This window comes from Lipotes vexillifer, unplaced genomic scaffold (genome assembly GCF_000442215.2).
Source record: "Lipotes vexillifer unplaced genomic scaffold, Lipotes_vexillifer_v1.1 scaffold708, whole genome shotgun sequence".
In the NCBI taxonomy this organism is placed as follows: domain Eukaryota; kingdom Metazoa; phylum Chordata; class Mammalia; order Artiodactyla; family Lipotidae; genus Lipotes; species Lipotes vexillifer.
In genome coordinates, this window is record NW_006781346.1 from 1,422,662 (window position 1) to 1,437,027 (window position 14,366).

Below are 14,366 nucleotides of genomic sequence, written 5' to 3' on the forward strand. Positions count from 1 at the left end.
TCAGATAGCAGACTGTTGTAGAAATTCAGGAGAGATATCAGTGGCCTCATCAAGGCAGTAGCAATGACCATTTATTCATTTAACAAATATGTGGTAATCTACACATCAGGTACTAGGGATAAAATGGCAAACAAAAATTAAAACTTTCTCTGTCCTCATCGTCTTGATACTCTGGTCGAGGAAATGGACATTAATCAAGTAATTAGGCACACAAATAAATTTAGCCAACAAGTGTAACTCAAGATGCATGGGTCTAAGAGGCAAAGGGCGTTTAGAAGAGGACAACCTGACCTAGTTTGGGGCAAGGAAGAATTTACAGAAAAGTACTCTGGACTGATATCTGAAGGTTGGAAGCTGCTAGGCAAGACAGACTACAAGCTCAAGAGCCCTGTGGTGACAGGAAAAATAGCAGGTATGGTGAGAGTGCAGAAATAAGGGGAAAGTGTGATAAGATGAGGCTGGAAAGATAAGTAGGGGCTAGGCAGTAAATGAATTCAAGAACTATTAGCAGGGACTTCCCTGGTGGCGCAGAGGTTAAGAATCCACCTGCCAATGCAGGGGACACAGGTTCGATCCCTGGTCCAGGAAGATCCCACATGCCACGGAGCAACTAAGCCCGTGCACCACAACTAGTGAAGCCCACGTGCCCTAGAGCCCATGTGCCACAACTACTGAGCCCACGTGCTGCAACTACTGAAGGCTGCGCGCCTAGAGCCCATGCTCCACAACAAGAGAAGCCACCACAACGAGAAGCCCACACACCACCACAAAGAGTAGCCCCTGCTCGCCGCAACTAGAGAAAGCCTGTGCACAGCAACAAAGACCCAACACAGCCAAAAAAAAGAAAAAAGAAAAAAATAAATACTAGTATATGAAATTGGGAGGACTTGGTGAAGGGAGTGGAAATGAGGTATAAGGGAAAGAACCATATATATGACTCCCAGATTTTGAGCTTCTGCAATGGAAGTAGGGAAGAAATGGACCATTTTAAACCATAGGAAATAGAGTCTAAAATATTTTGTAGTTACCTGGATGGCAAAAGGAAGGAAGAGAAGTCAAGGGTGATATGTAGACTTCTGGCTTGAACTATGGATATCATTCAACAACAGGGAATGCTGGAGACAGAGTGGGTATAAGCATATAAGAGAATAAACTCAATTTTAGGTACACAGTGGGTTGGGGTGACTGTGGCCAGTATGATAAACACAAGTCTAGATTCTGGAGACAGAGCTAACCTGGAAAAAGATTTGGACATCATCAGCATATACAGAATGACTGGAACCACAGGAGTGATTAGACAGATATATTTATCTATACACATCTCTATACTTCTATATTTCTACACTTATTGACTGCTTATTATAAAAGCACTATACTAAATACTTTAAATGATAATTTATTTAAGTCTTAAAAGTCTAAAAAAAATTTTAATACCACTTTTTAAAAAAGATTTATTATTAATTAATTAATTAATTTATTTATTTATTTATGGCTATGTCAGGTCTTAGTTACAGCAGGCGGGATCTTCGTTGCAGTATGCGGGATCTTCCGTTGCGACACACAGGCTTCTCTCCAGTTGTGGCATGCAGGTTTTTCTCTTCTCTAGTTGTGGCGCGTGGGTTCCAGAGCGCGTGGGCTCTGTAGTTTGCGGTGTGCAGGCTCTCTAGTTGAGGCATGCGAGTTCAGTAATCGAGGCGCGCGGGCTTAGCTGCCCCACATCATGTGTGATCTTAGTTCACTGACCAGGGATGGAACCTGTGTCCCCTGCACTGGAAGGCGAATTCTTTACCACTGGACCACCAGCGAAGTCCCTAATACCACTTTTTAAAAAGGAAACATGGGCACTGAAATAGGAAGTTATTTGCCCAAGGTTATACAGCTAGTAAGTAATACAACTGGGATTTAAATCCAGATCTGGGAACTCCCCTGGTGGTCCAGCAGCTAAGACTCCGCACTCCGAATATGGGGGGCTCGGGTTCGATCCCTGGTCGGGGAACTAGATCCCGCATGCTGCAACTAAGAGTTCACATGCTGCAACTAAAAAAGATCCTGCATGCCACAAGTAAGACCCGGTGCAGCCAAATAAACAGATAAATATTAAAAAAAAAAAAAGTTAAAAGAAAAAAAAATCTTGATCTGTCAGACTCCAAACTGCAACTAATCACTATGCTCAAAAAGAATGTTAAGTGAGAAGAAACAATTACAGAGGTTAGACCTGTGAGGAATGCCAATATTTAAAGTACAAGTAAGGGACTTCCTTGGTGGTGAAGTGGTTAAGAATCCACCTGCCAATGCGAGGGACACAGGTTCGAGCCCTGGTCCAGGAAGATCCCACGTGCTGTGGAGCAACTAAGCCCCTGCACCACAACTACTCAGCCTGTGCTCTAGAACCCACGAGCCACAACTACTGAAGCCCGTGTGCCACAACTACTGAAGCCCATGCGCCTAGAGCCCATGCTCCGCAACAAGAGAAGCCACTGCAATGAGAAGCCCGCGCACCACAACAAAGAGTAGCCCCCGCTCTCAGCAACTAGAGAGCTGCTGCTCTGCGTGCAGCAGCAAAGGCCCAATGTAGCTAAAAATTAAATAAATGAATAAATAAATTTATAAAAACAAACAAACAAAAGAAAAAAACAATAGCTCTGCAAGACAGCTGCTGCTGAGTGTTCTAAAGCAAAGAAAGGAAAGGTAAATTAACTACTGTTCAACATTCTTTCACTATTTAGACTCTGTTTTTACTGGATACAAAGCTAAAGTTACACAATTAGTTAAAATGATACTGGAGAAGATGGTGGCTGCACTGTCTTTGAATCTCCAGTTCTCACATAAAAACAAACAGGGCAGGACTTCCCTGGTGGCGCAGTTGTTAAGAATCCGCCTGCCAAGGCAGGGGACACGGTTGGAGCCCTGGTCTGGGAAGGTGCCACATGCCGCAGAGCAAGTAAGCCTGTGAGCCACGACTACTGAGCCTGCACTCTAGAGCCCACAAGCCACAACTACTGAGCCCACATGCCACAACTACGGAAGCCCGTGCACCTAGAGTCTGTGGTCTGCAACGAGAAGCCACTGCAATGAGAAGCCTGAGCACCGCAATGAAGAGTAGCCCCTGCTCGCCACAACTAGAGAAAGCCCACGCGCAGCAGCAACAAAGACCCAACCCAGCCAAAAATAAAAATAAATAAATAAAACAGGGCAACTAGGATGACAAAATAAGAAATCCACAAAGATCTATGACAAAACTTAGTGACAAGGTATTTTCATGGTTTCCAAAATATGAGCAGGTAGGGACAAAACCTGTATGTACTAGGGGGAGGGGGAGGAGGGGGACTTGCTAGTCCTAAGAACAGATACTCCCTGGAAACTATAATGGGCCAATTTGAGAAAGTCAACTGAAACTGGGAGAATTTCTGCACATTCAAGGGTAATTGTGAGACAGAGGTAAGGTGTGAAAGAGGCTGGAACATCCTGGGCCCACATGAACCTTCAAAACTAACAAACCAATGATCCCTTGCCAGAACAAAGTGCCCCCACATTGAGGAGAAATTATTGGACCTAGAATCCAAACTGAGGATGCCAGGGATCCCAGAAGCAAAGGAAAGAGATGACCCAGATAAAAGTGAGGGGAAAATCAACCAGAGCTCAGAAAGTGGGAGACTTTTTTTTCTTCTAACAGCTTTATTGAGATATAATTTGTAGACTGTATTTTAAACACTACCAAAAATAAGAGAGGCAGGGCTTCCCTGGTGGCGCAGTGGTTGGGGGTCTGCCTGCCAATGCAGGGGACACGGGTTGGAGCCCTGGTTCGGGAAGATTCCACATGCCGCGGAGCAACTAAGCCCGTGCGCCACAACTACTGACCCTGCTCTCTAGAGTCCACGAGCCACAACAACTGAAGCCTGCACGCCTAGAGCCCGTGCTCCACAACAAGAAAAGACACTGCAATCTGCACACTGCAACGAAGAGTACCCCTTGCTCGCCACAACTAGAGAAAGCCCACACTCAGCAACGAAGACCCAATGCAGCCAAAAATAAATAAATAAATTTATTTAAAAAAAAAAGAAGTAGAAACAAAGGACAAAGACTTTTCATAAATGAAGAATATATTGGAAGAAATACAAGACTGATTAAACACAACAGATGATGACTTAATTTTGAAAAGTGAAATAAAGAAAAAGATTTGAGATAAAGAGACAAAGGATAGAGGAAAAAGAGCCAACATACATATAACAAGAGTCCCTAAAGAAAAAAACCAAAGCAATCAGACAAACCAAATACCAATAAATTAGGATTCAAGAAAATTTTGCTGAAATTAAAAAATACATATATTTGAAACTACAAATTGTGTACACTGTGTACTCAGAAGAACACCACCAAAATATATTCTAGTAAAACTACTGATTTTTAAAGAAAAAGGAAAAAAGCTTTTGTATTCAGGCAAAAAACCAAATCACTTATAAGGGGAAAAAAAAAATCAGACTGGCATCAGACTTTATTATAGTATGCTTTATTCCAATGGAAAAACATATTTAAGATACTGAAGGAAAAGAAAATGTGAACCAAGAATGTTACATCCATCCAAAATTATTTTTAAGGTATAAAGTTACAAACAAGCTATTATCAATAGTGAATATTGTTTCCATGAGCCCTTCCTTGGGAATCTTCTAGATAACAAGTGACAACAACAACAAAACAAGTGACAACAACAAAAAAACTGGAGAGACACTGACACAAGGACCAAGGGTGTTATTATCAATGAATGTTAACATCACAAAAAGAGAAAGAACTACACATTATATACCTCCTGATGGAAGTGCAACACTGCCTATGAAATAATTTTGCCACAAACAAACAAACCTGAATTTATAGGAAATACAGAAAACAGAAGAGCATGTTAAATATCACAGGGAAGCAATACTGTAGATTATGAAAACTTGGTTTCTTAAACAGTAATAAAAAGAACTACAAGAAAAAAACAGATGGAAGAATCCATATATTAAAGAGACTTAATGAAATCACACAACACAAGACTCTTATTTGGGGCTTCCCTGGTGGCTCAGTGATTAAGAATCCACCTGCCAATGCAGGGGACACAAGTTCGAGCCCTGATCCGGGAAGATCCCACGTGCCGCGGAGCAACTAAGCCCGTGCGCCACAACTACTGAGACTGCGCTCTAGAGCCCGCAAGCCACAACTACTGACCTGGTGCCACAGCTACTGAGCCCGCACGCCACAGCTACTGAAGACCACATGCCTAGAGTCTGTGCTCCACAACAAGAGAAGCCACCACAATGAGAAGCCCGCACACCGCAATGAAGAGTAGCCCCCGCTCGCCACAACTAGAGAAAGACCGCACACAGCAACGAAGACCCAACACAGTCAAAAAAGAAAAGATAAATTAAAAAAAAAAAAAAAGACTCTTATTTGGATCCAGGTTCCAAATAACAAACTACAGAAAACAGAGCATGTATGAGGCAACTGAGAATCTGAAGACTAATTTATATTTGAAGATATTAATTACTATTAATTTTTTAGATGTCCTAATAGAATTGTGTTTTTGTTTGTTTGTTTGTTTAATTTATTTATTATTCACTTCTGGTTGCACTGGGTCTTCATTGCTGTGGGCGGGCTTTCTCTAGTTGCGGCAAGCGGGGCTACTCTTTGATGCGGTGCGCGGGCCTCTCACTGCAGTGGACTCTCCCGTTGTGGAGCATTAGCTCTAGATGCATGGGCCTCAGTAGCTGTGGCACGCAGGCCCAGCAGCTGTGGCTCGCGGACTCTAGAGCGCAGGCTCAGCAGCTGTGGCACACAGGCTTAGTTGCTCCGCGGCATGTGGGATACTCCCGAACCAGGGCTTGAACCCTTGTACCCTGCACTGGCAGGCAGGTTCCCAACCATTGCGCCACCAGGGAAGCCCGTATTGTGAGTTTTTTAAAAAATGACCCTTTCCTGGCCTTCCCTGGCAGTCCAGTGGTTAAGACCCCATGCGTCCACTACAGGGGGGCACGGGTTAGAACCCTGGTTGGGGAACCAAGATCCCACATGCCACATGGTGCAGCCAAAAGAATAAATTAAAAAAACAATAATAATGCTTTTCCATTAGAGATACGTACCCAAATATTTATGGGCCTAATAACATGTTATCTAAGGTTTGCATCAGAATAATTTCAGAAGCAAGGAGTGGGCATTTGGATGAAATAAGATAATTGTTTTGCAGCTGGAAAACGAACACATCATTACACTGTCAACTTCTGTGTATGTCTTACATAAGTTTGAAATTTTCTACTATAAAAAGTTAACAGAAAAAAAACACATGGATTTAGTGTTCTGATCCATTCATTCAATAAATATTTGTGATTCTTCTTATACACAACTCTAAAATATTACCCACTCTTACCCACAGAAACTCATTTTGTTTCACTCTTTCTATTTTCAAGATTACATTTGCAAAGTTTTAAGAAAACTTCTGATGAAAACGGTTAGAATTCTATCCTGACTTAACAGATCATGAGAGGCTGGCTATAAATTCTTTCTGAATGAGACTCAATTCCAAGAATGACTATCAAACCTAGTCCACAAAGGACATGATTTTTTTTTGCTCAGTGATTCACACCTATAATCTCAATTAGAGAAAGCATGAAAAAAGACTTACCTGTTTTATGTGTGGATTCATGGCCATTTCAGTTACATTCTTTTTGGTCTCACAGAAGATAATAGCCCTCCCTTCAGACCCACTGTAGACTTGAAGGACATCTCCAATAACTGCTGGCCTCTGAGACCAATGGCACTGGATGGCCAGATGCTTTGAAGAAAGAAAATATCAAATATCTGCTTCATTAAAATTATTGAAAAAGATTTCTCTTGTACATTTTTTTTTCTATTTGTTCAAGAATTGGCCTTCCTGGAAGACAATAAGACAACGATTCTCCCCAACCCCATTTGAAAACAGCAATCAGTAGGTGAAAGGATAAGCAAATTGTAGTGTACTTATACAGTTCAGTGATTAAAAGGAACCAACTACTGATCCATGCAACAATATGGATGAATCTCAAAACATATGCTGGGTGAATGAAGCCTTACAGAAAAAGAGTATACACAATATGATTCCATTTGTCTGAAGCTCTAAAACAGGGAAAACTAATCTATAATCTATGATGAAAAAAAGCAGAACAGTAGTTGCCTCTGAACGGGGACTGCACAGGGGCACGGGCGAACTTTCTGTGATCATGGTAATATTCTTTGTTTTGATAGGGGTTTGGGTTACACACATGTATGAATTTGTCAAAACGAAGCAAATGTACACTTAAAATTTTGCATTCTGTTGTATGTAAATCTTATCTCAAAAATTGTAAATATTAGGTGGAGGAACCTTGAAAACATTATGCTACACGAAAGAAGCCCAACACAAAAAAGCCACATGTTGTAATGATTACATTTATATGAAATAACGAGAAGAGGTAAATCCATCGAGACAGAAAGCAGATTGATGGTTGCCAGGGGCTAGGAGAAGGGGGGAATAGGGAGTAAATGCTTAATAGTTACAGGATTTCCTTTTCAGGTAATGAAGCGTTTTGGAAGTAGATAGAAGCAATGGTTGTATAACACTGTGAATGCACTAAATGACACTGAATGGTACACTTCAAAGTGGTTTAGTTATGTGAACTTTACTTCAATAAAAAAATTGTAAATATTGAACTCTAGCTAAAGATATGCAAACTAAAATGCTTATGGGGAATTATACTGATTTCTGCAATATGAAATAAATAAAAAAATAAGATGTATAAGGGATGAGTAGATACGCAATAAAGCAAATATAGCAAAATATTAATGGCAGAATCTAGCTGGTGGGTATATCCGTGTTCACTGTAAAATTCTCTCAACTTTTCAGCCTGTTTGAAACCTTCATGATAAAATGTTGGGGAAAAACTATACTGTAACATTTTAAGTCTGTGCATTTTAACATATTATATCTCAATAACATTGTTTAAAACAATTAATTACATAACACAGGGAAAAAAGAGATAAGCACAAAGAAGAAACTAAGAATCATTTGTACCAGGTATGTCAAAGTCTTGCTTCTTCCTCCCTAACTCTCAAAAATAAAAATAAGAAGATCCTGAATCTGATCAAGCCTCACAATCTACCGTCAACTCACAGGAAAATGAAAGCAGAGGAACATGTTAAGTAACAACCACAGGGCTGCAAATCAGCAAAATTGAGACTATGGGAAACTTGTAAGACAAATGATCAGTTCTTTTCAATAAAAAATTGCAAAGAAAAAAGGGACAGAGGAACCTGTATTTTAAAGGATTTAACAGAGGAATGGATAAAGAAGATGTGAAGTATACATACAATGGAATATTACTCAGCCATCAATAAGAAAATGAAACCTTGCCATTTTCGACTACATGGATGAATCTAGAAAGTAAGTCAGACAGACAGACAAATACTGTATGATCTCACTTATATGTGGAATCCTAAGAAACAAAACAAAACAAAATGAAAACAGATACAGAGCACAAAATGGTGGATGCCAAAGTGCGGGCGGGGGAGGTGGGGACCCAAACAGGTAAAGGGGATTGACAGGTACAAACTTCTAGTTATAAAATACACCATAGGGATGCAATATACAGCATAAGGAATACGGTCAAAAATATTGCAACAGGGCCTTCCCTGGTGGCGCAGTGGTTGAGAGTCCGCCTGCCGATGCAGGGGACACGGGTTCGTGCCCCGGTCCAGGAAGATCCCACATGCCACGAGGCGGCTGGGCCCATGAGCCGTGGCCGCTGACCCTGCACGTCCAGAGCCTGTGCTCCGCAACGGGAGAGGCCACAATGGTGAGAGGCCCGCGTACCGCAAAAAAAAAAAAAAAAAAATATATATATATATTGCAACAACTTTGTATGGTAACAGATGGTTATTAGACTTATTGTGGTGATCGTTTCACAATATATGCAAATATCAAATCACTATGCAGTACATCTGAAACTAACAAAATAGTGTACGTCAACTATATTTCAATTAAAAAAAAGATGGTGAATAAACGTTCAACACATGGATAAAAAAAGACTTAAGACATATAAATTAGTAGCAATATAAGGATCTTACTTGAATCCATATTCAAATAACCTATTTACAAAAAAAAGACAACTAGGGTAATGTGAACACTAGATATTTAAAGATATTAAAAAATTGGGTTTTTTTACTATGATGGTAACTTTGTGGTTTTTTGTTTGTTTTTAAAGAGCCCTTATTCTTTTAAAAATATATATAATTATACAAAAATGAAATGATGACTGGACTGCTTCAAATATAGAGATTAAAGAATGTACGGGGGTATAGAAAAGATCAGTGTTAAAGGCTGGTGATGGGTACATCAGATCCTTTGTACTATTCAACTTTTGTACATGTTTGAAAGTGTCCTTAATAAACTTTTCTCTTTTCTTTTTTAAATTTATTTTGGCTGCACTAGGTCTTAGTTGTGGCATGCGGGCTCTTCGTTGCGGCATGCATGTGGGATCTAGTTCCCCGACCAGGGGTCGAACCCAAGCCCCCTGCATTGGGAGTGCACAGTCTTACCCACCGGACTACCAGGGAAGTCCCATTAATAAACTTTTCTTCACTGATACATTTTATGTTCTTAATGTAAAACTTTCAGCCATTACAAAATATACAAAGCTTCCTTTGACCATCCCATACTATAGAAGTCCTCTGTCCCAGAAGTAATCATTATTATTAGTTTGATGTTTATCCTTCCCACCTAACTTTGTACATAAATACCTAAAGAATCCATTTAGGATTATTTGTGTATTTTTTAAAATAGTATGATTTGGTACTTATCATTTTATAATCTGGTTTTTATCAGTCAAATTCATTCTTTTTAACCATTACATTGTATTTATAGATTATACTCTTGTTCACCTGGACTATTTTTATTTACATACACATATGTGTACATCTGTCAAATGTAAAAGTGACATATATGGTACATACCTGTCAAAATAATGCAAATATTACCTTTAATTCTTTTTTTAAAAAAAATACTATAGGTTTAAATTTTCATGGAGTCAAAATTATAAACCTTTTCCTTTATGGTGCCTTCTTCTATCTTTATGTTTAGAAAAGCCTTCCCTTTCCTCAAATCGAATAACTGTTGACCTACAATCTGCTGTAAATTATTTTATGGCTTAATTTTTTTAAATCTTTGGGAATATTTTTGGTATACGGTATGAAATGAGGATCTTTTTTCCACCTAAGCTTTAACAAATTATCCCAACACCAGCAAATTGGGATGAATTACTTTGTTTTTCACATTCTACATACTTTAAGTCTGTCTCTATGGATGCCTGTATATCTCCTGCTAGGACATGCCTGTCCACAAACTTTCTTCCCCCTGTTTATTTTACTCTGCTCCTGAGTCTCAGACTATAGAAATACATAGGTATCTTATTGACTAAGGGCAAAAAAGAGATATTTGGCTTGAACTGGTACCCAAAACATAAGTTTAGCTTCAACAAATTTCAAAATATAACTAAAAGCTAAAATCGATCACACTCGAAAGCTACTTACTTCCACAGTAGTTGCAGCCTTTTGAGTCATTTTCCCAACAAGGTCAACCTGTTCATATCTGGATTTCATGTATTTTTTTGCAACTTTGTATACCCACTGTGGGCAAGTTGCAGAAAAAAGTAAAGTCTGAGGATTGTCTTCAGAATCTTAAATAAACAAAAAGAATTCAAATGCTTTCTTAATTTCTTAATATCCCACAATGTAGTCAGCTCTTAAAAATCCCCCCAAACTTCAAAGAAATAATGAAAAATTCAAAACTTGGGGTGAATTTTGAACATATAAACTTTACTGCAATTATCAAAACCTTCAACTTTCTAAACTGAGGGAAAATATCAATATGAAGAAAACTGAACCTAGAAGGAAGATGAGAATTTAAGAAGTAACAATGAGCAAAGAAATCAGTAAAATGAGTTAGTAAAACTACTTACTATAAAATAATACATGGAAGAAAGCAAAGAAAGCTAAGAAAATGGTTAAAGTATGCTATTGTACTTTCTTGTTCAGGAAGAAAACAGATACCAAATACCTTTAGTTTTGTTAGAACACTGGGGACAATGTATTAAAAATCATAAAATAAAAAATTCATAAGCTTTTAGATAAGAAAAGGATTGCTAATGTGCTTATTTTGAATTAGGATATACCAGTTTTGTAGGATTCGTGGATAATATCTTCAACTTGTTCAGCAAAACCTAAATCTAACATTTGATCCACTTCATCAAGCACAATGTGGCGCAGTTTAGAAAGATCTAATCGGCCGCTCTGCAGATGATCTTTGATACGACCAGGGGTCCCAACCAAGATGTCAATACCATTTCGAATATGATTAACTGTGAGAGGAGAGAAATATCAATAATATGTAAAAATTCAAATGTAGATTTTAGATTTGAGTAGCAAATAGATCTTTGTGCTGCCATCATACATATTTACTCACTTTGGCTTTGATATGATGTTCCACCATAAAAACACGCCACACTGAGTTTCCTAGTTATATCTTTGAAGTCTTTGGCTACTTGGTTTGCCAGTTCCCTTGTAGGAGCCAAAACAAGTACCTGAGCAAAAGGTTTAAAAAACAAAAAGGTAAGTTTCTGTAGACCTCTAAGTTCAAACTGAGAGGACTATTTTTTAAGGTGCATTTAAAACTAGGAATCTCATCATTAATGTCATAGTATTTAAAGACAGAGCACAAATAACAACAACAAGAACAGCTTATGTTTATTATATCCTCCCTTACTTCCTTAAGGTCTCCTTTCAAAAGTCACTTTCTCAGTGAGGTTCCTAACCCTCTTTTCATATCCTCCCAACCATGCTTAACTGTTTCTCCTTAGCACTTACACCATATAAACTATTTATATTCTACTGATTTGCTCACTGTCTGTCTCACTAAATGTAAGCTCCATGAAGACAGGGATTTATGTCAGTACTATTTATTATTTATGTCAGTACTATTCAATATATTCCCTGAACTTCAAACAGTGCCTGGCACAGAATAGATACTCAAAAAATATTTGTTGAGTGAATGAATGAATGCCCAATATGTGCCATTTTTTAAAAAGAAATATTTCAGTTTATTTGTTAAGTAGAATATGAAACCGAATCTGTAGCTAGTACCAGAGAATGGACTTAACTGTTTGGTGTTTAATGAGAGCAGCTTCTTCTACATAGGATCCCAAGAGACTTACTGAAAAAGGGGCAAAGCCCCTTATTAAGCAAATAAAACTCATGTTTCAGACAGGTTATACAAAAATTGATTTACCTCTCTCTTTTTTTGATATTTAGAAAGTGCAGATTTAACAAAAAGTAGCCATAAACTTTCTATGTACAATGCCGATTATAATTCTGCAAACGACAATAGTGCTTTACACGAATTATTTAATTTGATCCTCACAAAAACCCAATGAGGTGGCATTATTTTCCCAGTTTTACAAATGAGGAGCATGAGTCTTAGAGAAGGTGAGTCTTGCCCAAGATCAAGTAGCTAGAAGTGGTGGAGCTGGAATCTCCAGTAATGTCCTTCTAGCATAAAAGCTTTTTAAAGGCAGTGTTGGGACTGTGTCCTATTTCTATTACTTTCAGACTTCCTAATTTCACCTAAGAAACAGAACTCTCTAAAAAAAGATTTGTCCTGTTCCAAGACCACTATTATTTAATTACATTCATATATGTGAATTTACTTTCACACTGTAATAATATTTAGGAGTCTCAAAGAACAAATTACTTTTAGCCACATATCTGTTCAAATTTTGATACTGATTCTTTTTCTTGGCCGCGTTGCGCGGCATGCAGGATCTTAGTTCCACAACCAGGGATGGAACCCGTGCCCGCTGCAGTGGAAGTGTGGAGCCTTAACCACTGGACTGCCAGGGAAGTCCCAATACTGATTTTTTTCTTCTTCACGTTTATGAACCTGAAAGTGAACATAGGTTCTAAAAGGGTCAAATTTTAGGCTAAAATTTCACTAGGTCCTCTCTGTTCTTTACTACTGATAAATTAAGACAGATCTCCAGTACTCCAACAACACAGGGAGTAGCAGTATCATTTCTACAATACTCTTAAAGTCAATCAGTAAAATAAATATTATTTACTGAATGGCCAAATAAACAAATACCACTTCAGCAAAATTACTGTTTAAAGCAAAGGTCAGAACTGAAAAAAGAGAAGAAAGAGGTCACTAAATATACTAACTGTAAATACTCCTAAAATCAGATATGCTGGCTTCATAAAATACAGTTATCAAAGATATCTATGGACCCATACACATTACATTCATATGCAATAACTCACTTTAGCTTTACTTGAGATTTACCTTAAAAATCAAATTTTTGCTTTAGGACCCAAATTTTTACTTTATGCCCCAGAACTGACTAACTTTTCTATCTTTGGGGTACTTGAACTTAAGACCAGTATATTTTGGTTTGTTTGTTTGTTTGTTTTTTTGTCATGCTGTGCAGCTTGCAGGATTTTAGTTCCCAGATTCAATCTCTGCTTGGAGATTGAACCCGGGCCACGGCAGTGAAAGCGCCGAGTCCTAACCACTGGACCACCAGGGCATTCCCAAGACCAGTATACTCTTTCTTTCTCTTTCCATTAGAGTAATGTTTAAACCTTTTACTCCCTATAATGGTTACCTTTGGTGAGCGGCTTTTTTTAATTGTCTCTTGATTTCTTTGGAGTCTTTCAATCAAGGGGATGGCAAAAGAGAATGTCTTTCCTGTTCCTGTCCGCGCTTGAGCAATTAAATCTTTTCCTTCATATACAGGACCAAAAGTCTTAACTTGAATAGGAAAGAGATATGTTACCCCTCGACCTGTAAAATGAGATTTCATTGAAATATTTACTTAAGACCAGCAATAGGAAAAACTACATTTATTTGAAAATAACATTCCTGATTCATCAACGTGTGCCTAAAGATACATCACCTAACAACATTTACAGTTATTCCTACCCTAAAGAGGAATTATTTAAAAATTGGTCTGAGGGACTTCCCTGGTGGCACAGTGGTTAAGAATCTGCCTGCCAATGCAGGGGACACGGGTTCGAGCCCTGGTCCGGGAAGATCCCACATGCCACGGAGCAACTAAGCCGGTGCGCCACAACTACTGAGCCTGCGCTCTAGAGCCCACAAGCCACAACCACTGAAGCCCACGCACCTAGAGCCCGTGCTCTGCAACAAGAGAAGCCACCGCAATGAGAAGCCGGCACACCCACAAGCATCAACGAAGACCCAACACAGCCAAAAATAAATAAATAAATTTATTTATTAAAAAAAAAAAATTGGCCTGATCTCTTGACAAATACATATA

The 14,366-nt window shown here is 38.7% G+C and overlaps 1 protein-coding gene across 2 annotated transcripts in view; it reads right to left on the bottom strand.

Moving 5' to 3' along the window:
• Positions 1–14,366, bottom strand: part of DDX50 (DExD-box helicase 50) — a 33,008-nt gene that overhangs the window by 11,957 nt on the left and 6,685 nt on the right. For both annotated transcript variants that reach the window (XM_007454578.1, XM_007454579.1), the window contains exons 4-8: positions 13,692–13,870; positions 11,498–11,615; positions 11,208–11,393; positions 10,567–10,712; positions 6,650–6,799 (exon numbers count right to left, since the gene is read on the bottom strand). In XM_007454578.1, the coding sequence (XP_007454640.1) occupies positions 6,650–6,799; positions 10,567–10,712; positions 11,208–11,393; positions 11,498–11,615; positions 13,692–13,870 (779 nt within the window). The remainder of the gene's footprint in view (positions 1–6,649; positions 6,800–10,566; positions 10,713–11,207; positions 11,394–11,497; positions 11,616–13,691; positions 13,871–14,366) is intronic.